Source organism: Mycetomoellerius zeteki, unplaced genomic scaffold, assembly GCF_001594055.1.
Source record: "Mycetomoellerius zeteki isolate Tzet28-1 unplaced genomic scaffold, Tzet1.0 scaffold446, whole genome shotgun sequence".
NCBI classification, from domain to species: domain Eukaryota; kingdom Metazoa; phylum Arthropoda; class Insecta; order Hymenoptera; family Formicidae; genus Mycetomoellerius; species Mycetomoellerius zeteki.
Window position 1 is genome coordinate 488,258 of NW_017257442.1, and position 26,696 is coordinate 514,953.

General features: G+C 33.2%; 1 protein-coding gene across 1 annotated transcript in view; it reads right to left on the reverse strand.

The window, feature by feature from the left end:
• LOC108726888 (nuclear receptor subfamily 2 group E member 1) overlaps positions 1-25,055 on the reverse strand; it is a 26,698-nt gene extending 1,643 nt beyond the window's left edge. The window contains exons 1-7 of the mRNA XM_018454708.1: positions 24,995-25,055; positions 21,317-21,397; positions 20,943-21,104; positions 3,178-3,355; positions 1,929-2,133; positions 541-666; positions 216-458 (exon numbers count right to left, since the gene is read on the reverse strand). Of these exons, the coding sequence (XP_018310210.1) occupies positions 216-458; positions 541-666; positions 1,929-2,133; positions 3,178-3,355; positions 20,943-21,104; positions 21,317-21,397; positions 24,995-25,004 (1,005 nt within the window). The 5' untranslated portion in view covers positions 25,005-25,055. The remainder of the gene's footprint in view (positions 1-215; positions 459-540; positions 667-1,928; positions 2,134-3,177; positions 3,356-20,942; positions 21,105-21,316; positions 21,398-24,994) is intronic.
• Between the last annotated feature and the right edge of the window lie 1,641 nt (positions 25,056-26,696).

The window sequence follows — 26,696 nt, forward strand, 5'->3', positions numbered from 1 at the left end:
TATATATATATATATATATAATCTTTGTTATTGTCGTTACTAGGAACAGCGGACTTTAATGCAAACTGGACAAATAAAAAAATTAGAACAAAAAAATTGGAAGCAACGAATAATAATAATAATATTTTTTCTTTCTGCCGATAGAAAAACTTTATTCAATTTTGACATTTATTATGGTGTTGCTTGCTACGAGCAGAAAAGTAAAGCCGATAAACCTGAATAAGAACGAGCTCCTGATTCGTTGGGTTGTCATCCGTGGGCAGTCTGCTACGCACTTGCTCGTCTTCGAGGAGTGCGGTGATATCCCAGGAGACGGACCATTGCGCCAAGTGCAGCAAGAACAGCTGCGTCCAGGATCGTTCTAGCAGCAACAATTGATCGTCCTTCGATATCGTTTGAAAGGGAGGCAGACAACGCACCCATCTGACAGCCATGAACAGCAATCGAGCCGTCGTCTCCTGCGTTAATGTTTACGTAACGCGACATGTGTAAACGATTAAAGAAAAAAGAAGATACGAATGAAAATATTGGAAGATATACCTGCAGCATCTCCCAAGTCGGACTAAAGCTCTGTACAGTGCCCGTCGGACTCCGACTCGTTTCCGTTTCTATTTGCTCCATCGGATACTCTGCCGTGGGTTGTAATCGCGCGTTCCAAACCAGTTCCTTACGACAAAACGAGGCAATAATTTGTAAAACACGATTCTCATAAAAAAAAGAGTGCAAAGTGATATGTACGAGGATAGTTCGAAAAGTTCTCGGCCTGACACGGTAATGACGCTACAAATATCAAACTGCTATAATTTTAAACAAGTTAATTTAGTCTTTCAAACTTGTCTAAAATTATAGCAGTTTAATATTTGTGCCGTCATTCCTATGTCAGGCCGAGAATTTTTCGAACTACCCTTGTAACAAATGGCAAATTGTACGGCAGGTAGATACATAATCGGTGAATCCATCTTTGCAAAACAAATATTAAAGGAGAGGCTATTACATCTTTTCGGAAATAAAAATTTAATCAATACGATATTTAAAGAATTGTATAATTCTAAATTGCACAATAAACTAATCGTCTGTCCACTTTGAAAAATAATTCTGTGATTCCTAAAACTTCCATAAAAAAAAGCCAAATTAATCTCTACCAGAGTCCAATGGCAACATTTTATCAAAGCCCTGTTTCTTGGATTCACAAGAATTATTTTTTTATAATTATATATTAAGATAAATAGATCGTTTACTATTCTTAACAAATTATCACTCGCTTGATCTTCCCAGACAGCGCATAATATTTATAGAATATTTCTACAATATTTATAAGATCTATTTTTAATATTTTAATATAATATATATATATATATATTTTAACGTTTTAATATTTTGTAAATATTTTTATAGTTTTAGATTGCACAGATCATAGAAACTTATTATAAATATTATGAAATATTTATCGTATATATTGCAGTAAATGCTATGAAAATATTTAATAAGACATTATAATCTAAGTCAAAAATATTTATCTATGTTTATCATAAATATTATATAAAAAAAAAATATGTATAAAATATTTATATAATGTTTTTTTCAAAAAATAAATAATAATAAATATTTATGAATATTTATTATAAATATTCTGTGCTATCTGTGAGTTGTTATTTTAATTTTAATTTAATTTTGTTATTTTAATTTCTATTATAACTTCAATTTTAATTTTGAATAATATAATTGCAAATAAAGCCAACAATTGATATTCGCAAGATAAAAGGATTGCTTCCATTTTCACCAAGAGGCTGATATTAATAATAATTCCTGTGTGTAATTTGTCCGCCATTTAAACCGTGAGGAAGAAACTAAGTGGAGCAACCCGCCTGTATTAAATTTGCAGGAACAAAATAAGGGAAGCGGGTACGAAATTAAGCTGAATTACTTACCTGACATTCCTCGGCGGACATTAGTATCTGCAGAAGGGGAGGCTGTGGCGCTAAGGAGACGGTTGTGGCCGCTTGATAGAGGGTCGTAGTCGTGCGAGGGTGCGGTAGAATCAACGGTACAGGGGATGGTGATTCTTCCGGCGGTTTCTGTACCAGCGCCATCGGTCGTGGATAAGGCGTGAATCTTTGGTCACACCTTAACCTTCTACAGTAATAACCCTTAACTACTTCACGAAGAGTCTATGTCACTTCATGAAATTTTATCATCTTCTGTAACTACATGAGGTATGTTCCTATCTACGGGTTAAATTCTTTGACCAATTCTGATATCAGTTTTTTCATCAACAAAAGTGTGCAGTAATCTTAAGCTGTGCAGTAATTTTTCACATAGTTCTCCAAGCATTCAAATCAGTGCAGAGTATAATCGGCAAACTATTCTTTTCTATAAATTCCTCAAATTAATAAAAATTCCTTAATTCATGTAAGACCCACCGACAAAATTCAAATTGAAAACTAAACACTTGAGCTTCGTTTATTTGAGAAAAATAATTTGGATTGTAAGGATTTTCTATTAAAGTACAGTTCTATTTATTTATGTATTATTCTTTCATACAATATAAAGAATATAAACTCTATTTGTTATATTCGTTGGTTAACAAAAACTACATATTAATGTTTGAACATTTTTAAGGAGATAAGATAAACATAAAAGATTGATCCTAGAATCTGCCGTTAAGAATAGTGGACATTCTATACATGCACATGTTAATAAACCAGAGTATTCAATTCGCTTCTTTCTTCACCTAACACAAACGATAATTGTGGATTCAAGAATCACACAATTGTTCTATTCTATTTTTATTATATTAATTCAATTATTCTTATGATTTTATCGCTAGTCATATATTGATATACAGATATCCATTTTTATTTTTTTTTTCCATACGAATCGATATTCAATCCTAATCGATATTCAATGAACTTAGACATTTTCTTCAACTACATTGTAAAAAATTATTTATAACAAATATTTTTCACAACATTACATAATTTTAAGTTAAATAATCTTATTCCTCAGATTTTGACTTTCAAAATGAAACAAATTATTCTATTCTGTTAAGAAAAAATATATTAATTTAAAATTCACTAAAAGCCACGAATACAAGTTAAGAAAACTTTGGAGCGAATACCGATTAGATTAATGAAACAAATATGTTAATTTAATGCGATTAATGCAAACGTTACACACCTGTGTGGCGAGAGAACGTACGGAGGAGCTAGTGCTGGTCTTAATCGATCACTGTGCACCGGGGTCGCAGAATGAGGGGACAATTGCGTGACAATCGGCGACTGTTGCTGATGCTGCTTCTCCGATGAGATGATCGCGTGAGGTTTTGGTTTCCTCGGTCCGCGCTCATGTTGCACTGCTAAACACCAGTTATGACGTAATTATATTACTTTTGACGTCTGACAGATTGTTTTGTGATTGTATCATAGAGCTCTCATAATTGTCAAAGACAATCATGAAGCTATTCGAAGGAATATTATATGATTACAATTTGTATTTGTATTTGTACTTTTTAGATATACATTAAATAACTTTTTTACTTTTTTTATAAAATAGGTACACCAATGTATGTACTTTCAAAAAGATTATAAAATTTTTTCAAGTTATTCAGAAAAGAAAATAAAATCGTGCAATTAATGTTTTTAAAAGCCGATAATATGAATATGTGCCTTCAACCCTTTCCTAATGAAATATATCCTTATACATCCTCGCCCTTCAGCGATCGAAGGTCCGTATCTAGAAAACGCCTATCAATAATATCGGCGATGGACTTAACGGTGGGAGCGAAAAAGTGGGCACAGGTTGCGCGGAATTGAATTCGGGGTGTAACGCGCGTTGTAGGTCGTTCGAGATGTACGAGAGCTGTATATCCCGTGACCCGATGAGGAGAGGGGGAGGGGCGAACAAGAGGTCGAGAGGGAAGAGGGGGCAAATCGCGGATGAAAGAGGGTGGTGTAGATCGGATGTGGTGGCTGGCCGGGCGTCAGCTTCCACAGAGCTCGATCTTTCGAGCGTGGCTGCAAATCTATAGGGAGAGAGAGAAAGAGAGAGGGGCGGGAGAACGAAGGACGCTGTAGGAGAGGAAGACAGATAGAGCGAGATGGTGAAGCGAGAGCTGCAACTGGGTGGCAAGCACATCATCATTAATGAGGCTGAGCGGATAGCAGCCGCGGATTCCCACGTTCGCACTGGCGTCGCAATATCTCCCCTTTATCACGCATCGCCCCGTCGAGAGATATCTCGCCACTGGCGCAACGAGAATTTCTTCTCTTACCGGGACATCAGTTTTAACTATCAGAATTCAATTTCCTCAAGAAGTGATATATACTTATGTTCTTAGCATGTCAACTACCATGATTCGCTTTTTAATCACGGTACATGATATTTTTAATTAAATTTATTTCTTGATACTTTTTTTAAAATAGTCATAAATATGTATAAACTGTGTAAACCGGTTTTAACGGACAATATCACTATATTGAACATAGAAAATCATTGTTCGTAGAGTAAACAAGTATTTACATTGGACGCATTTTCCGGAAAGGGAACTCAAAATAATATTTAAGAATTAATAAGGGATAAGGAATATAATATTTAAGAATCTATAGATTCTTTAGAGGAATTAAAACACTATATTAGTATTATATCTTCTTTTAAATATTTGTCTTCTTTATTTTATTCATATAATATCTTTTGATGAAATTTTATCTTTCTTCTTTCAAGATTAATGTATTATTAGTGATAATAACATTTCAAAAATATTTATAATATTGCATCTCATGACAAAAACATTCGGTACTGTAACTATCAATATGTTATAAATAAACTAATAGAAAAAATTCGGAAAATTGGATTGGACTTTTTTAACAATTTTAAAAAAGTTCCGTTTCTAGACGGAATAAACAGAAAATGAATATTGTAATAAACGATAAAATATTATCAATAATATGAAAACTTTTTTTTGTCACAGCATATAAAATAAAGTATTTATCCTAAGTAAATGCTAATTTTTTATCATTTTATTCGGCGCTTAAATTATTTTGATCAAGTTCTTTGTGTATTTTTATTTTTTAGTTTTTTCAATTGTATATTCCTTGTGCTTACTATAACCTTGTATAAAAGAATTTTGTTTTCTGTAAATAGTAAAAAAGTTTTTACATGCTTTGTGATAACAATCCAATAACAGTAATCTAATATCATTTGAAACGTTTCCTATGATTCTTTTAAAATCTTACTATTACGAAGCGTTGTCAGCAAGCATTGTAAGCAAGTTGAAATTCATAAAGAGATGTTTTTACAAATTGAAGCGGCGGTTTGATGTGCGCAGACATGCGTATACGTAGCAAAAAGAAGCGATGCAAAATCCGCTTCAGGGTTGTTTGCTTTATCGACCAAATTGGCCGTGCACATTGTAACAGGTATAAATATTATTATTTTCCAAGAGTAATTGTTCTTTCAACGATGAGTTCCCTTACCGGAAAAACGCGCCCAATGAAAAGACTTGTTTACTCTATAAACAATGATTTTCTATGTTCAATACACTAGCGGTATATTATCTGTCAAAAATAGTACATCGTTTATATACATATTTATGACCATTTTATTACAAATTGATTATACATATATATGCAATTCTTGATGAAATTAGTACTAATAAGGTAATGGTTTTCCTTTGAAAAAACTAAAACAAAGATTTTATGTATAAAATATACGTAATGTTGAAAATTATAGTTTTGAATTTATAATATTTTGAATAATTATTTCTGCGAAAAATGTTGAAATCTAAGTATATTAAAGTTTAAAAAGATGGAGATTGTGAAAGATAATGAACCCTAGGCAAATTTTAATTTGAAAGAAATCGTGGTTTTAAGTCAAACGTAGTATATTTTTCTTACATGTTCGTGTAAAATGCGAAATGTCATTCGAGTGGTTTTAGTCTTAATTTGATCGGCTTTCGTCGAATCTGTCGCGAATCAAAGACGAAAAACGATCTGTTTTTTTCGCAGCCACGTCCATTAAAGCTTTCCTTTTTCGCACAAAAGCGAAAACACTTTGCACGGCATCTCCCGATCAAGGAGGAACATTTTGTCGCTCTGCACGCATCGCTGCTCAAATACAGAGCTTTATAGCTGAGCGGCTTAAATTGAACGAAGCGGAAACGAATGTGCGTTAAGGGAAAGCTCTTGGCATAGAAACGAGACAAATTGATCTCTTAGCCCTACGCAAAGATCAATTGAAAATCGAAGTTGTAATTTTGTAAAAACAATATAAAAAGAATAGGACTATTGCAAAGAGTCAGCGTGGTATTACTTTGGTTCGCTATTTTATTAATAATGTTTATTTAAAAAAAGAGCATAATAAAATGTGAACGTTTCGATTCTGCTTTGAGCCATTTTCAGCATCAAAATAAACCATAAAGATGTTTTACCATTCTTTGCTACACCTGACTTGCGTCAATCCTCATTTTCAAAAAATGTCCGGTCACAAACGGTTGATATATAAGCCGAGTGATATAAGTTGTGAAGAAAGCCAAGTGAAAAAAAAAATAGAAGATAATGAAAAAGTTTGCAATTAGTAAAACTATTATATAACATAAAAAGCTATATAATGCAATAAAATAAAATCAGAAAATAAAGTAGGGTAACAGTTCCTATCAATGTTTGTCTCTATGAGTGTGTCTTTATATTTAAATAAGCCATAACGAAAACTAGCACAAATAAATAAGAGGAAAAGTATTTTTTTATTAATTGTAAGTGATATTATTAATATGCACCAAAAAGATGATATTCTATTTTTTTAACTATTAAAGTATAGTAAACATTCTTTGAAAGGTATACATATCACAATTTAAAGGGATTTATTTAAGGTCAGTAAAGTACCGCAAGATTTTAAGCTTGTCTCTATTAGAGCCTCTTTCATCAACTTCGATTAACACTAATCGATGGTTGACTCAATCATTATGATTGCCAACGTGACAATTAAACACAGTTTATCTTAAAAGAGGAAGAGAGAGATGTTCTGATACATTAAACTGCTATTGGCACTTCTATGAGTTGATCGTCGATTAATTTAATCTGAAGTTGCTGAAAGAGGCCCTTAGTGCCCTGATTGGAGTTGAGAGCTTGTGTTATAAATGTAATTGAAATTGTAAGTATATTAAAATAATGATTTATGTAATATTAACTTAAATAATTGGCTTAGATCTATTTATTTGTTTTAGTAACTATATGTTAAAATGAGTCAAATGGACACACAATTTTGAGACATATTAATAGGGCAATTACCTCTTGGCAGGATACACTAACAGAGACAAAAACATTTTCTTCATTTTTATTAAAAACATTATTAAAAAACATTATGAAAAAAAAAATAAAACCAATATTAATTTCAAGCAGACAAAACTAAAGCTACAATATTTAATAATTAATTCAGTAACAAGCAAGTTGGCTTAAAGACACACTAATAGAGACCGTCCTACCCTAGTCAAAAGACCTCAACATGTATTTATAAAAACAGAGTTCCAATCGAGTCTTTAAGGAAGTCTTTAAAGAAGATTGCTGTTGCAACCGGCCGTGAATTTTTTCGCGCGTCAACGGCTTAGGTGAGCGATTCTCGAAAGTACGTGCGTATCCGGACGGCGAATGGACACGACGGCGGGGATTAGAATCGCATGCGCTGGAATGGACCGCGCCCTGTTCGCTTTTCATCTCGTGATTCCGCTGTGTTTCTTTCTCTCTCCCTCTCTCTTTTACCGTCTATTCTCGCTCATGCACACACATACACATGTACGTCATCTTATCGTGCACCTATAAACACACAGGGTCGCCGTAATACTCTGGCCGGCACGTGTGGTCCACAATGCGAGTTCCCACAGCGGAGTGGAGCGGGTGGCGTAGGCGTAGGCGCCTTCTCTGCACGCTTAAACACACGCACACGCGTATGCACGTGGAGATACGAACGCGTGGTGAGGTATGGCATACGGGGGAAGCTTCCGTTTTAACATTGTACTACATCCGTGCACTGTGTAGATGCCCGCGTCTACGTGCATGCGTGAGCGTAGGGCATACACGGTGCTCACATGGGCCATGGATCACGAGGGCTCACACTCTCTATCCTGCTAAACGGTAAACCGATCTGTGAACATTTCAGCAGTCAGCGATCTCGAAGGCTAATCCTCGAGTGAATGGGGTTGATACACACGGACGTCGCACCACCATCGCCATCACCTCCACCACCGTTGGCGACCGTCAACGTCGTCACTGTCGGAGGATTCGCGCACAAATCGCACGCGTGTTGAACGCGTGTGATACACGTGTTAAGACTTCGAGGAGAATCTCGTGTTGATTCGCGGGATATATGTTAAGAGGGTGACCCAAAGTGGACTAGCAATGGCTATTTTAATCAAATGCAAAATTTTTTGAAAATATTGATATCTTTTTATTTTTAATTTATCGTTAAGCTTATTAATATCAACGTAAAATCAAATATCATTGAAAGCTATTATGTTTTATTTCTTTTACTATAAAGAAGATTCGAGAATTAGTTTAAAATAATGTATTTCCAACAACACATTTTTTAATCTTAAATGTATCTATATAATTTTTATCGATAATAAGATAATAAATGAAATTAATATATGAAATTGTTTTTACATGATGTATCTAATAATATTATATTTACATGATGTATCTAATAATATTATAGTACAATCATTTTTTAAATCATTTGTTATATTTAAGAAAAATTTCAATAATGTGAATTTTCAGTCAATAGTCCGTACATGTGGAATGAAGATGAAGAAAATCATTCTATATATACACAGACTATTGGCTGAATGGATAGGATCTGTTTCCATTTGCATCTTGCTTATATCATTCGGAAAATCGTATGCATGTCGTCACACGTGTATCTGCATACGTTACAAACCGTATACGATGCGTATGTAATATCGCTCACTGTTAACACCTTCCCTCGACCAATTTCGTAAATCAAAATTCCGTAAAATCAGATCAATCTATGTCGAATGTAAAATACATATGCATAAAGATAAGGTTTGTACCTCGTTTATAAGGTGTAACGTTTAATTATTTTTTCGATTTGTCAGAATAATTTTCGTGTATCCTTAACAGAATATAAAAATATAAAAATTATGTAAATAAAAGCAAAAATATGTAGAAAGAGAGAGAAAGAGAGAAAGAGAAATTAATAGATATCGGTTATTTATTAAGCATTCTGGAATTACATCCTCTTAAACGCTGAAAACAATACATAATTAACAAACAAGAATATATAGAATATTAAGAACTAAAGTCATAAAATAAAGATAATAAAAAATTAACAGAAAAGAATAAAAGTAGAAATAAAAATAAAAACAACAGATGACTATTAGAAAAGAATGATAGCAAAATATAACGTAAGTTAAAATATAATACAAACATTAACTAAAATTAACAGAAATACAAACTGCAACGCAAACGCGAAAAAGCAAAAGAGAACTGTATGATATTGGATGCGTTCCGAGTTACGCATGAAGCGCATGATGCATCATTTGTTCATGTTGTTTATCAATTAATAAAGAAGAATAAAACGATACATCATGCGCTTCATGCGTAACTCGGAATGCATCCAAAAATATTTGTAAATAAATCATTTCCAGTATGTTTCGTAATGAAAATACAAAAATTATATGGACTTATGTCCTATTAAAAAAAAAAGAGATAAAAATATGATCACAATGGCATATAATCGCAATGAATTTACAAGGAAACTTATAAAAGTGTTCACTTCCGATTTTAATGCACTTTGAATATCTTTTGTTTTCTAGAGAAAGATAAACTATTCTCTCATGTTTTTTTTTTACTTTTAATTTGTATTTTAAACAAAATATGGAAAAGTACATTGTACATGTGTATAATATTATATCATACATTTATTTTTCGTAATTTTTATCACGTAAAAGTTACTATTTAAAGTAATATCTATCGTAAGAGACATGTTTGTTTATATGTATAATAATTCTAATAACAAATAATTTACGATTTTCGAGACAAAAAGGAAATAAATATAAATATGATTAAATACCATGATAAAGTATTCTATCGTATCGTTAATTATGTTGAAAGATAGAAAAGGATTAAACGTGACAACGCAGCTTTGACATTTTACAGTTGCCCATTTGCAAGAATCACTCTCCGACGGAGAAGAGGTCAGAAACGTATTTCCGCTTCACGCACGACTCGAGAAGTGTTCATAATTCGTGACCCGACTCGGGGCGAGAGAGCCCGTGATAACTCGCGGATGTAATTCTCGCGTTTATGTCGAGCCGGAGACGGCCGGGAACATCGGGACCGGGTCGTTGCAGTTCCTCCGGGGCGCGTTGGTATGATGACAGGTGACGATCAAAGCCCGGCTTAGCGCAACGACCCGTTTCGTCCGCACACATCGCGCTCGTATCACATGAGGGAGAACGCGTCCTGTGTTTCCATCGTTTCTCTCTCTCCCTCTCTCTCTCTCTCTCTTCTCTTGTTTCTTTCTCTCCCCGTACAGTAAGCATCATAAATGCCATCATAAATGCCTATTACTATAATGGAGTAAGTTTCAATGAAACGTATCGTAGATGCTTCTAAAACTACATTTCGAGGTCAATTTTATCCAAGAAAATTTCATCACAAGATGATAATTCTCAATTATTGTTATTATTTTAACCCTTCAAAATACTATACTATATTGTTTTGTTACAGAAGCGGCACATTAGATAAAAATAAAAATATTATAACAAATATATTTTAAACATATTATAACATTTTTTTCAATGAAAATGTCCAAAATTAAAAAATATAACGGTATCAAGGAAATAAATATATTTTTGAAAAAAATGATATTATGATATTATTAAATATATTTTTATTAATAAAAAAATTTTAACATATGAAATAAAAGAAAAAGTTGAATATGCCATACCTAGAATGGCATTGAAAGATTCATTTAATATTAAAGCTAAAAATACAATCGCATATACATGCGATTTATAAAAAGATGATTATCTAAACATCATTTAAGATCGACGAGAATTTAAACTTTTAAAATTTTAAGATGACGGTTGTATAAATGCTTCTATAACTTTTTATTATAATAAAAATTTTTATTATAATGAAATATAATTATATTTCATATTTATTAAATTCTTATTATAATTTTTTATTCTTTACGTTTTTATAATAAATTTATTTTACATTTCATAAGTATATTTTAATTTTCTTGGGTTAATTACAGAACCAATATTTGATTGTCATTATCCGGTCATTTTTGGACTTTTTTATACTTTGCCTTTGACTACACTAATTTTATAATTTGATTCAATACATTCTCGCAACGGAATGACGAATGATATTGTCTTATATTTTTTAATCATGAATATCCAGTTTGACATCGACTCACCAAACTAATGTTTTATTGTTTTATCTATTTTACTATTTCTTTTATTTTTATTATATGTGTCTGCCTCAGATGTAGACTTTTGTTGACTTTATAATTTTGTTTCTCTTTAATTTATTTGTTTTATATGATAATTTAATCTTTTACTTTTGACTAATGAAAACTTAGTATAATCGAAACGTACATTATTGTCCCTTTTTATGAGTAAATAAATCACATTTATATTGACACCCTCACATGCTCGTTTCGCTCACATGGCCTTCATTTTTCTTTTTATCGTTTTGCAAGAATTAATCAATCTTTGAGTTTATTTCATTCGAAAACTTTTTATTATTTGAAGTAAAAACAAAACATTGAGAATATCTTTATTATTAATTTCTCGACTTCTTTATATTGTTATTACTCATAGTATATTCAAAATATCTTATTTTCCAAATATATGTACATATATAACTTGTATTATATAACATTAGCTATCGCATAGTGCTCTACGTTTCATCTAGCCTTTGTTTCGTCGGAAGCGTCCTTGACTCGCGAATATCTGAATATACGCGTCCTTTCGAAGGATATCTGTCCAGTGGCGAGAAGGCATTTACGACACCCACTGTACCCCTCGCTCTGTTCCAGGCCCGCTTTAGCGTTTATCGTTTATGTGGATGGATTGATGCTGCCCGTCGCGTGTACGGCACGCCTCGCTTCGTTGCGTTACCAGCCGTCTACTCCCACGCGACTCCCCCTGTGTGCTGTCACTACCCTCGACCTCGTCCAGGGCCGGTCAAAAATATTACAGGGTCTCTCGAAACAATTTTTAGGGAATAACTTTTCGTAGGCTTGTTAAATGGTACAACGAAATGTAGAGCTTTAGGTCTACAATCGTTTTTTAATCCGGAAGCAGAATTAACGTGACGGGTCTTTTTATATAAAAGTAAAAAGGTTCTTTCCTAAAAGATTTATTTTACTTTACTGTATTCTTGTACAAAGGCATTACAATGCATGAATTGAAATACATAAAGTTTATTAAATGTGTTAAGATCCTTTTGTTCAGTAGAGCAAGAAAAGTCGCGTTTTTTTATTACTTTATTGCTGTATCTTTGATTTTGTACAAATATAAATGTGTTTAATAAAAATAATAACACGATAAATATATTTTTAACGGAATTAAAATTTGTTTAAGTTTACAAAATTTATTTTAAAGCGATTGGAGCTTCGAATATTTGGGGATCAAGACACATTACATCCGTCACATTTTCTCTTTGACCGATCCTGTCGTACGTTTTTCTCTGTTTCCTCTTCAGCGTATTTCGTTTTATCCTGTTCTTTTTCTATTTTCCTCGAATCGTGCTCGAGTGCCATTCGCCAGTATAAAACGCTTTCGTGTGCAACTCGCGAGACCTTCGGATTTTTGTAGAATATGTTGCGGCATTATATCTTGCGCAATTGGACACTTGGATATAAAAGGGACTTGGATATAAAAGCGTAAAAAGAGCTTTTAGAGTCTCAAATAACAGTTTTTAACTTTGATTAGAGAGGACAATGCTTTGCAATGTTTTTTGTTAGACATCTTAACCCACATTATCCACTTGTTAGAAGGTTCAATATATTATAAAAACATTAACAAAATTTATATTTAATTATGTCCCAGTGAAAATATTCAAACTTACTTATCTTCAAAATAGAAAAAAAGTATCTTAAGAATTAATTTAGAGTAGACTCATAATTTACTATTATAAATTCATTATTTACGAACGTTAGACTTGACATTGAAAATCATAAAAAATACTTTGATGTACCTTATGACGGATAAACATCAATTGTCAACAAAAAGATCGCGTCAGTCGTGGCGGTAATTATTCGACAACTTCGATATCTATATATCTCTAGGAACAAATTAAAAACCTTTTATAAGAAATATTAATTATAAATGAATAATTTTAAGTGCAGTCCACATTAACGATAAGAGTCCATATTATTATCTTTTCTTCTACTTATTTACGCTAGAATATATATATATACATTTTTCTAGAATTATTTTACAAACTAAATATGTTTGTACAAACTAAATAACTGTTTCTGTTTTTACAATAATTTGTTACACGACAAACGAAATTCGTTTAAAAGAATAATTTTAATTGTCCTCAGGACGCTTATTTAACATTTGGATAATTGAATCATTTTTAATCACTGAAATTGTGAGACGTTGAACTTCGTACTCCGAAAACGCTTGAATAATTCCAATCTATAATTGTCGAAAGGGCAAACGCTTCGATTTAATTCCGGTTCAAAGTGTTTGATACTTTCAGAAAGGGTTCTTCCGAATTATGAACGGAGACAAAGAGATTTAAAGTTTGAAGTAGCGAACGATCGATTGGGCATGAAACGAGGCAAAGTTTGCAGATCCAAGTGTGTTGGTGGATCTGAATGTGTGTACACTAGAAATGATGTTGACCGTACGGTTCCAGGAAAAGTCGTGGAGCGTAGAGTTTCATTGGAGAGTCATCATCTTCTGGTCTCTCGCTTTTCGTTTAACTTTTTAACAAAGTATAAACTACAGGAAAATCGTTATGGTTGCATATCTTCGTGAAATAATATACAGACAACTTCGCAAGATGATTTAAGTAAAACTTGATAAAAAATTTAAATAATTTTCAAAGATTAACCGAAAATGAATTTAAAAAAGATAAAACAAGCAAGAAATGAATCGCGGCTTAACAACTCTGTAATTTTTGTTTGTCAATACATTCTTTATAATACTAATCATAATTTTTAGATATAAATATGCATATTTTCAAAATAATGGAAAGAATTTTGCAGTAAATTTTGTTACACTCATATTTTTAACAATAATCTATTTAATAGTTTTAAAATCTTGTAATGAAGAAAAATATGTTTGATATACTATTGAAAAATGGAAGATTACTAAAATACGGTTCTAATTTAATAGAGTTTAGTGATATATTGCGAGTCCTAAACATTCTTAGTATTGGTAATTAGTAGTGGTAATATATCAAGATAAATATAATATTGTTTGTATATAGAGTGATATAGTGCATTAAAAAAAATTCAACTATTTGTAAGAAATGTTACAGCTGACATTTTTTTCAGATTATTGGTTATAAAAAAAGTTTACTGTGACAAAATATACATTTCTGTGAAACGAATCCCATATTGTAAAAAAAAATAATTCATTTGCAAGGAATAAAATTTTATTTAGCTGTATTTAAATAAAGATTTATTTCAGTGAAACAAATTCCTGTTTAAATATATGTACATTATATATCCCACAAATAAATTTTTAAGTATCCTTTTCTCAGTATACATCTCAGTATACATCTCACTATATAACTTCTTACTTTTACAATTAAAAAAAATTTTTGATTCTTTTCCGGCGAACATTTTTAAGATTTGTAAAGCTTAAAAGACATTAGAAACTCTCTCTCTTCTTTAAATATAAAAAATCTCTAAATGATCAATATAAACATTTGATTTGGTTTGTTCCGATAATTTAAGATTCTTTTAGAACAGACATTTTAGTAATGATTTTTCAAAACATAAAATCGCAAGTTTTAATAATATAACAAAATTGTGAACGTAAACTGTATAGCTAAAGCACAAAGTATTAATATTAAGAACATTACCAACGACAAACCGTTTCCTTTCGCGAGCCCTCGACGATCGCCAAGAATTACAAATCCGCCATCCGGTAAGCCGCTCGGTAATCTTCCGACATCGTTTAACGCCATATTTCACATAATACACACATATATATATATATATACCTGTACGTGTGCGTGCGCGCGCGAAATCGCACGGGGGTGAGAGGGCGGCATTTTGCCGGCGCGACACGGTGCGCCAACACAGACGGATAATATCACAGGCGGGAACGAATTTTCGTGGAAAGAGGAAAGCGCGTCGATTACATCGGGCGGGTGTGAGTGCGTTGGAGGTTTCGGGGTTGTCAGCGAGCGGATGATTGCGCGCCTGCGGCATCACGAGGGCTTCGCGATGCGCCGAGTACTACGTACATAATGTATAGCGCATACCCCGAGTGGTCACCAACATCTTATGGGCGCTTCACAACGTTTTTCGAGGCTTGGTGATTTCAATGTCCGTTGGATTCAAGTGGCTGTTCTATAGTTACAGGTAGTGTGCCCAATGAATACAAAAATTTTTAATTCAGCTCCAAATTGTACTTATTCAAAATTTTCACATTAAAAAAAATGTAATCATATATTCATTCAAAATTTTGGGTTTTCAAAAAATATTTATTCACAAAAAAAACTATAAATATTTAACGAGTATTCATATTCATTCAAACAAAATATAAACTGATAAAGAAAACTCCAATAAGCAAGCGTTGTCCCATACTATAACCGTTTGATAACTTTAAAATATAAATTAAAAGTAAAAAATGAATTTCATTTATTTTTGTCATTGTAATATTCAGATTTTATGAAGGAAACTTAGAAATTTTGAAAAATATTATATTTTAGAAAGCAATACATTTTTTATTTATAAATATCTATCTAGTAAAGCGCCATACATATTCCGATATAATTCCGGTTACATCACAATAATGTTATAAACATTTTATAAGATATCTTGGTTGTTCATTATGGTTTGTGGACATTAAATTCTGAGATATATTATTTATTCCCAATAAAAATGTCTTTGTTTAATCTATAGGTTAAGTAAGGACGTACATCGTATAGGTCGCGGTCTATAAACACACGCTGTAATCGTAGTCACGCTGTAATTGTTTTTATAGATTTCTGTTTTCACTTGCAGGCTTTACAAGCTATGTGCAGATAACAGAGTAAAAGTGAATACGAAACGAAAATATTCGTAATCATACTAAAAAAATATTCATTTAAATGAAATGAAAAAGTATTTATTAGTTTCTTGACGAATAATAGAGAAGTGTATTCGAATGAGTATTTTTATTCATTTTTTTATTTATTTATTCGAATATTAGTATTCCGGACACACTAGTTATAGGCCAGTATTTATAGTCGGTTTTTATATTCAAAACTGTCTTAAATATAATCTTAGGGTGCTATTTTATTTATCCGTTTTTGTCGTACGACAAAGGCTGTAGAACAGAGAGGTTCTCGGATCTTTCTCTTCTATAGCCAATCAACAAGCTTGAAATTTTTTATCGTACGAAAAAAAAACACACAAATGTAATCTCACTCTTAAAGTATAATGATTACGTCCAATTAAAGAGCCATATTAACATCTTAAGACGTTACGTAAGACGGTCTTAAAATAAGAACGGACTATTTGAATATATACCGGCCATACTCTCGCCAAACTTCGCGTTTATAAAGCGAACATTGAACATATTTTCCTAAGAACCGCTTCGATCGATTATACAATTCTTTTATGATACTGTAAGGGTTAAGTTTTAATGCTATAATTTCTGTAATTTTTTATTGTTTCTAAAGGACTTGATTTCTTGGACGAAATAAATTCTGCTCTCTATATCGTTGTTTATCGCTTAATCTGACTGTTTAATTCTAATTTAATATTTGAATTAAATAATTTACATACTAAACTATTTAGGATCTAATAATACCATTTGATATCAAATGTACGGTGATAAGAATTTTTTGTACTAAATAAATTTTTTAAAAATATTTATATTATTTAACGCATTGAATAATAAATTCTTAGTCAATTCCTCAAAATTTTCATATCTGATGATATTATTTTATATGAAATGTGCGATTAAAATAAATTTCATATATGAAATGGGTTTTCGAAAAGTATGTATAATATTGTATATTATTCAACGATTGAACAATAAACTCTTTTTTTAAATTCTTCAAGATTTTATATATAAATTTTTAGTATAACAAGAATACATTTATGTTATGTAAGTAAATCGTTCAATTTTTTTACGTACGCAAAACTCTGAGGATTTAATCAGTGGTAGAGTACCACATGGTATCAGACATGATTTGAAAGCGTCAGTAAAATAGTCTTAATTTGATCAGCCACAAGCAAATTTTTGTTATCAATAATCTAAATTTTTTGTTAATAATCTGAATAAACGATATGATTTAATAAAATATATGTCTCTCTTTATTGTATATCTATATTAATATTAAATATTATATGCTTTCTTACTTAAAAAGTAATGTAACTTAGAAAACATGAATATAATTTGTTTCACTTCAATTTATTTCATCGTGTGTATCAATTCAGAGAGTACAGGAATAAAAAACAGATTTGATAATACTTTGCGTTTTGGCAAATATGCAGTCGACATTTAATATTTCAATGACTGTTGAATTATCAACTTTTTTTTAATTATATGTGTAATTATACATACGTATATATATCCAGGAAAAAGAAAACTCATAGAAGTTATACATGAAACAAAGAGTGCCTCGACGCCATTCTGCTGTTCTGGCTATACGTCAGCAATTAATCACGGCATCTAATTAACTCCGCCAACAAAGTACAAGTAATTTCGAGACAGAGGCAGAGAATGACGTGGCAAAGCGTTAGCGTGTACGAGTGTGTTCGCGGATGAAGGTGTCGGTAAAAGGAAGCGACGGGGTGAGGAAGATCTGTGTGTTTCAACCCCCGTGTGGAGTCTCCTTAACGTTAGGAAGCTCTGCCACTAATTGAATCTCCTCTCTTACTCGCGTCTGGAGCCTCGACAACCGCTGGGAACCGGAGCACCCGTCCTGCATTAAACACCCCCGACACCCTGAGCACCCTCATCCCTGCCAAGCGGTCTCGTATCGCCCCGTCCCCTCCCTCCCTCCTACTTTCCCTCCCTTCTACCCTGCCGCGAATCCCATCCCATCTACCTTTTCTCTTTCCATCTCGCCGCTACCTCTCTCCACCTCCGCACAGAATCCAGCCCCTGCTAAGCGTCCCAGAAAACGAGCCTCCACCGCTGTTATATCGCCGTCGATGGCGAGGAACATCGACCCGTGTACACCTAGCCCATCCGTGTAACTCTTGTGCGGAAGATCAAGCTCGCTCATTTCTAAATATCGCTCCCGAACCGAGAAATAACTCATGGGTACATTATGGATAATGGATACATTAGCATAAGTTTTCTCTTTGGCTATAAATGATTTATACACCTTCAAGTAACCACCAAGAAAATTAAGTTAGCTTCTGCCGAAATTGATTATTATTGTTGTTTGATGCTCGAAATGTTCTGTTACAAATTTTTTAAATATTATTCTTAAGATAGAAAATGATAGCACAAGAATCTTATCATTTTATGACTTCCTTCTTTTCCATACTTCTTTATTTGGTTATAAATAATTTTGAAATAATCGGAAAAAGAGACAAAAAATATAAGTTCAAAGAAAAAATTAAAGATTTACTTATCATTTTTGTTATCATATCCTTTATATGTATTTACATTGTCCGGATTTACATGTTCGTATTTGTATTTAAAGGCTTAATTTAATCTTCTTTTAATACTGAGATATATTCATTCTTTTAACGAATTATGCAAAACAATGCTTAGTTATCCATAATTTTATATTTTTACAATTTCTGACCCAGAAATGAAAATTTAAATTTAATAATCTGCTCTACAAAATAAATCGAATTTATAAAAAGTAAATTTGTCTGCATCAAAAAGAGATAAATAAAATAAGCAGTTAAAAAGAATTGTAACATTCTATTTTGTACTTATTTTGTATTCCATTTTAAAAGATTCCATTTTGTGCTTGAATGAATATCTTCAAGTTATTAAATGTCAAAAATGCTTGCCCTAAGAAATGTGACGTCGATCAAATGAGACGTCACCGAAAAACCGAAACGTCGCATGACAGTGCGTATTCATTTATAACACCTTCACGGTTAGCAAGCACATTCGAGTTTCCCATAATATCGCGCAATACAGACAAAATAATATTCAATCCAAGATGACGCATTAACACTTGAAATTTTCATCAACAGTGATATCTTGTTCATCGATATCGGTTTGATCACGTTAGCTTTTACACTGATAACGCGTGAACTGTTCGACCGTGGTCGACGCTTTGTTGGCGGAGGTTTATTTAGGAGGGTTTGGTTGACCGATAGTTACAGTCGATTTCTTCGTGGTTTATTTGCGGCCTTTCGCGAAAACACAAGAGAATCGATGGAATCATTCTTGCAATTATTAATTGATAGGCTTGACAAATATATTTTTATGACTTTATTAATGATGGACTTGCTTAACAAATATTTTTACGTCAATATGTATGACGTATTAAAATATGAAAACATAAAACACCAAACAGAAATTTAAATAATCAATTCTATTAAAAATATGAATAAAATTTTAAAAAATAACCAATTATTCGAATGATATTTAAAATATATACAAGGTGTCCCAATATTTGAAGGAATATTATTGTAGTGTGAAACTTAGTGAAAAATTAAGTAATAAAACTATAAACCTTTTTTTTTCATAAAATAGCTTTTTAAGTACAAACGTTTAAAATTTGACTAATCATAAACGTTGATTAGAAAGTCATCCGTGTGATAGCGGCAATATTTTGTTTAGTTCTATCTAATATCATTCCATGCATGTCACACGCACAGATGACTTTTTAACCACATTTATGATCAGTTAAATTTCAAACGTTTATACTTAAAAAACTACTGTATGGAGAAAAATGGTTTACACTTTTATTACTTAATTTTTCACAAAGTGTCACACTGTAATAATATTTGAATTTCAAGACATCATGTATATAATACACAAAAAATCTTGACGAAATTCTCAAAGATATAAATTTTAAAGATATTAATGATCACATTAAATAACATCAAATCAAGTTCAATTTATTTGATTAATTAAAAAAATGCTTCGATAAGTATAAGTTAGATAAAAAAAACGTAATAATTATGTGCAATAAGTTCATTCGTGGTAAATTTAATAATCTGCTCTACAAAATAAATAGAATTTATAAAAAGTCAACCTATCTGCGCCAAAAAGAGATAAATAAAATAAAGCAATTAAAAAGAGTTTTAAAAAATATTATATTTTATTATCTATTTTGTACTTCATTTTAAAAGATATTCCGTTCCGCGGCAGTCAATATTTTAACAATTCAATTTTCATAACTGATAATATTACCAGAAAAAGTTGCAGATAGTAATACAACCAACTATTCTTGCTAAATACATGTTTAACTCTCCGTCTGCAATTATATTTTTACTCCCTATAAAACTGCAATCTGGATCTTTTAGCTAATTAAATGTTAAAACCTTTATTTGATGAAAAAATTGAGTAAAAATGAGGAAAAAATGGAAAAAAAGTATAATTTAGCAATAAGAAAACCAGACTTCACTCTCTTTTATTTTAGAATTTGAGAATGAAATTTCTTGTGATAAAAAACAAAAAGAAAATTTAAATTACAGACAGAGAATTAATTGGATAAATGCATAATCTTATGAAATTATACATAAACTTCAAACTGTCACATAAACTGGTCACATTAATTTGTCACATTTGGAAACATTAATATTACTCGTGACACACTTACCGTCCTTGTTCATATTAGCTTCGAAGCACTTAGCGAGACGACAAGCACGGCATTGATTCCTGTGAGTCTTGTCGATTGGACAACGTCCTTTCTTAGCACCCTGAGCTTTGCAGATGTACTCCCGATTGCTGTGTATACTTCGCTTGAAAAACCCCGAGCAACCTGATATAATAAAAATATTTACATATAACAATATGGCATAATACATGATCAGATTTGTCATCGTTAAGCTATTTTCAAATATCCAACAATGTGCCAACAAGGAAGATTCATTTAAGTGAGTATAAAAAATTTATTCGTAATTAATATCTTTATATTTAATTTTTTTGGAAATCTTGGTTAAAATTTTTAAGAAGAAATTGAATTAATGTTACCGTCGCAGCTGTAAATGCCGTAGTGTTTTCCAGAACTACGGTCGCCACATACATCACACAGTATGTCGAGTAATCTGTCTCCTATAACAAAAAAATACGTGATATTTTACGCGATTATTTCTTTGAAATTATTCTTTCACTGAAAAAAATTTCTGATTGAAAATGGACGAATCAGAATTTTCTGGTTAAATTTATTAGAATTCTAGTTGAGATAACCGGAATTCTGGTTGATACAATATTTCTGGTAAAATCTACTAGAATTCTTATTTTTACCAGAATAATTATATCAATCAGAATTCCGGTTATCTCAACCAGAATTCTAATAAATTTAACCAGAAAATTCCGATTCGTCCATTTTCCATCAGAATTACTATTTAATTCAACCAAACCATTTTTCTCAGTGTTCAAAATTGTTATATTATAGAAAATATCTTAATCTCTGATAATCTCTTTGTATTTGTTATTATATAATAATTATACTGAGAAAAATGTTTGGTTGAAAATGAACAAACCAGAAGATTCTGATTATATCAATCAAAATTCCAGTTATCTCAATTAGAATTTTAGTAGATTTAACCAGAAAGTTTCCTGGTTAACTAGAATTCTGATAATGTTAATAACTGGAAGTCTGATTGATATAATCAGAATCTTCTGGTTTGTCCATTTTCAACTAAACCATTTATAGCTAAAAAAATAAATATATCCAGATAACAAAGCGTGTCTCAGCAAAATCGTGCAAATCTGTGATTGCTTATGATGCTGACAACTTGCCGTAGATTTGTCTTCGACGATTTCGAATATACCGACATTGTAGCAACATGAAGACAACAATATGTATATGTATTGCCAGCAGTTTAACAGCAGGATAGCTGGGTCAATGTTATCTTGCGTTGTCGGCAATATGACAGCATTGAATGATGCTGCATATTATTATGGCAACATGATGGCAATAGTACGAATTTTGATGATAACGATTTTAAAGTTGTCGGCAAATTGCTGGCAAGTTGCTACTCAATGTTATCATATCGTGAAGACATCAAGTTGCCAACAAAGAGAACTCAGTTGCTGCAATTCTGGTAGCAATACATACTTAGCAATGCATACTTAGCAAGCAACATGTCAGCAACAAGACAGACACGTTGCTATCTGGGTACTTTTCCAAACTTTATACTATAATTAGAATCACAAAAGTTAATAACACTTGTATCAATCACATATTTATATATATAATTTATAGAATTAAATTTCATTGGAAACAGGATTTTCTAAAAGATTGTGTTACGTAAATATATATTAGAGAAATTCAGAGCTATAATATTACCAATAGTTAATAGCTACATCTATTAAATAATTATGATATAGTAATCATTGCGATAACTGGATTAAATTATCAGATTTATTATGTACAACAATAATTATCAAGTAAAAAGAGATCGGTTAAAGGACTCTCGCGAAATCCTGTTTAAGAAAAGCGGGCGGGCCGCAAGAAGATCACCGGTACTAATCTGTTTCCCCCTTTTCGTAGGAACCCTAATCGTCCTAATGATCCGCGGCAAGAAAAACACGGCCATGCCTAAGCCAACCAAAGCCTTCCTTCCCCGTCCTGGGGAATCAACCGCCTTCGCGTCTCACACCCAACCAACCTAACCCGATCAACCCGGGTTACTTCAACCCCAACGGATTACTGCCTTCGTCGTGTATACCAACGTCTTCTTCTTCTTCTTCTATATTTCCTATGTCGTGCCATATTGTTCACTGTTTATGGTATGTCTAAATTAATCTTGAAAGAGAATTTGAACCGCCAATTAGCTTTAACGATATCTTAGGATGCGTTCCGAGTTACGCATGAAGCGCATGATGCATCATTTGTCCTTGTTGTTTATCAAATAATAAAGAAGAATACAACGATACATCATGCGCTTCATGCGTAACTCGGAGCGCACCCTTAGTTGAGTCTCTATATTTTCTTAATCCTCAGCAGATCGCGGTGTATTTGAGAAATACAAATATCTTAAATCGGTACTGCAAAATTATTTTTGCAAAAAGAAAACAATATGAAAATACATGAAAAATATTATGTTTTATTGAAATAACTGCACTGGAAAAAAAGTTTGATTGGATTAATTAAAATTCTGATTGAAAATGGACAAATCAGAATTTTCTAATTGAATCTATTATAATTCTGATTGAGATAATCAGAATTTTTATTGATATGATCAGAATCTTCTAGTTTGTCCATTTTCAAACAAAAATTTTTCTCAGTATACAATTTTTATCAAAATTTATAATTTTTGTATGACATATGATCTCAATTGCCTGTCCGATCACATACGATGAGCTGTTAGAATCTTAATGGCTCATATAATAGCTACTGCAGTTTATCGTTTATCTATAAGTAAATGATATCGCTACTTAAAGATATTTACACACATATTTTGTATGTATCTTTCAGATATACTGCCTCCCGTGGGTTAAACATTTTTTTTCGCCGTATTAATCCATCAAGAATAAGTTTCCAGAAATAATCCTAGCTTATATAAATTTGCTAGCTTTTATTTTTGAGACATGCATATTATTTGGGGACAAATTTCTTTAATCTTGTAAATTTGAATGTTTATTAAATGAAGTAATAAATTCCCGAGAAATTTGTTAATAATAGATTACTATAAGATGAGATTTGAAAATTATTGAGATTTGCTGTCAAATTTTCGTTTTAACGGAAGGAAGCCAATATATAAATTACACAGACACTTTATATTAAAAGTAAAAGCTGTAAGCATATATTCAATGGAATTAGATAACAAAACATTGCTTTCTAATTAATCCTCAAACATGTTAATTCGAAACATATCGAAAACACCATGTCTTATTTTTTCAGACGTTTTTCACCTAATTTCAAATTATCTAAAGAAAGCGTAATCAAACATAATAGTTACTTAGAGATCCGAACATTTTCCATTTATTTGTAAAAAAATCATATTAAAAATAAATTGTCTATTATTAATAGTCAACGTATATTAAAAATGAATATTAAAAAAAACTTAACTATTAAAAATTCTTATTCCAACATAAAACATTTATGATAATCGCAATTCCATAAATATATAAGGGTTTAAGCACTGTTAATTGCCTCTCAACCACGCTATGTAACTCCCCAAATTCCGAGCACCACAATTGATAAAATCCATTCAAATACCATTAATTATAATTATCTCTCAATCGCAGTATAAAATGTAGCATCTCGCGAAACACGATTTACCTTTTAATAAATATAAACATTCAGAATGTTCGAACACTATTAATCGCGCGAATGCAATACACAATTCCTCAATTTTCATTTGCAGAAGTTAATGGTTCTAAGCACTATCATAATTGCTTTCCATTGCGGTAACACAATCCCTCGAATCTGGAGAACAGTATTTATTTATCGACAAATAGAAACGATATCCGGTTCAAAATTATACCGTCAGGTACCACCGATCGCGATATACGATTTCTCAAGACGCAACAAATTGCGATTTATCACCAAATCGCGGGGAATCGCCCGCGCAAAGTCACTTTCACGTCGCGCACCCCTTTATAGCGGCGAATGCTTATCGCACTAGCTAAACCTTTTACCGCGTGTTAAGATGAAACGAAAGTGAGAGAGAGACGCCGCGAGAGTCTTAGGAGACTGACCTGTGCCCATCTCCTCCGCAGCTGTTCAAAAGTCGAACATCGCCAGAGAACGACGTATAGCCGAAGCCGTGGTCCCGACGCGGCGCCGAGGAGGTCGCGCGAAGTCCCGAAGCATTCTCCGTGACGGGATGGCTTCGAGCCTCGACGTACCTACTCATCTCTCTCTCACTCTCTCTCTCTTCCTCTATCACTCTCTCTCATACTCTCTCTCTCTCTCTGTCTCTCTCTCTCTCTCTCTCTCGTCGAGAAGGGCGTACTCATGCCCATGTCTATGTATCATGTATCTGCATGCGTGTGTGAGTGTGTCTATTCGTCCGTGTATGCGCATATAGGGGTTGTTGCCCGACTGGCTGCCCGAGCAGCTATCTCTCCTGTCCGTAGCCACATCACGGAGAATCATGGGTCGTTCTCCGATACGGTCGACACGGTCCGATAGTAGGTATCCGTAAGGGGCGGTGGAACGGGATGCCGAGGGGGGGATGGGAAAAGATAGGGTGGGTGTATGGTTGCCGAGTGCGAACCAACACACCGACGCCAATCCCTAAACGACCGCGAGTCGCGGCGAGGAGGCCACGGCGATGGCGTATACCGGGGTTACGTCACGCGAATCCACGGCGTAACACCTCTTCTTCACCTCCACTGCCGCCGCCGCCGCCACCGCCACCCTAGTTGGCACGTTGGCCTACACGTTTCGGAGGGGTAGGTGGAGGATAAGAGGGCGACGGAAACGGAGGGGTGATAGGGTGGGGAATTCCAGCGAGCTAGCGACTAGACTCGGCCCGGGGACTTGCTGGCCGAGTGGCTGACTCGACTATAGCGGGGTAGCGTTAGTTAGCCATCGGCAACTACGGGGGCGGCTCCCGGAGGCCACGTTGTCAGACGGCCGTTACCACTGTGTCATTGGTCGACTCCACCCTCGGCGGCGCGAGGTTGTGGGGGTGAGCGCGCAAAGGGGTGGTGGGCGGCGCTAGACGAATCGACGACGCTGATTCGACACCGGTTCGCCAGTCGCGTCGCACCGACCAATCGACAATACGGGATTACGTTGGCTGACGACGACGTTAACATCTGCCTTCCGGCAGCCAACGCTATTTACCAGCTACATGCTAGTGGCGTCATTATTGCTTTTTCACGGTGTAGGTAGGTATAAGTGTAGGTGAATGCGAGGGTAAGCTACCGAATGGAAAATGGTACAATGAAAAGTTGATGTTGGACAGATAAAAGAAATACAATGTCGGATCTGTAACTACATTTTTTTTGTAATTCTATAGAGATTCTAAGAATGCGAATATGATAATTAGGCAACTTTCTTAAAAATTCGAAGAGAACGTCTCTTAAACTATTTACTGTTGAATTTTCTGGTTTTTAAATAAGAGCGTGTTAAATGAGAGCCCACATTTGTGGGTCATATAATCTGCAAATGCGTATTCTATGCGTATTTTGCCTCAGAAAAGATAGATGAATTCATAGCACGGACTTTTTTACAACATAACATATTGATTAGGCCATTTTGTCGGCGACAACTCGGCATTATGTAATGACCAATAATGACACGCCCCTCTAACAAGTGAACTGCTTTGTGAACTACGCACAACCCCTCGATCGATCACGCTCCCTTGACTTTCTGGCTTAACCAGAAGTCGGTAATTATACTTTAGGGGTTTCAATCCTAGCTAAACGAAAGCCGCGTCTAAGATTTCTA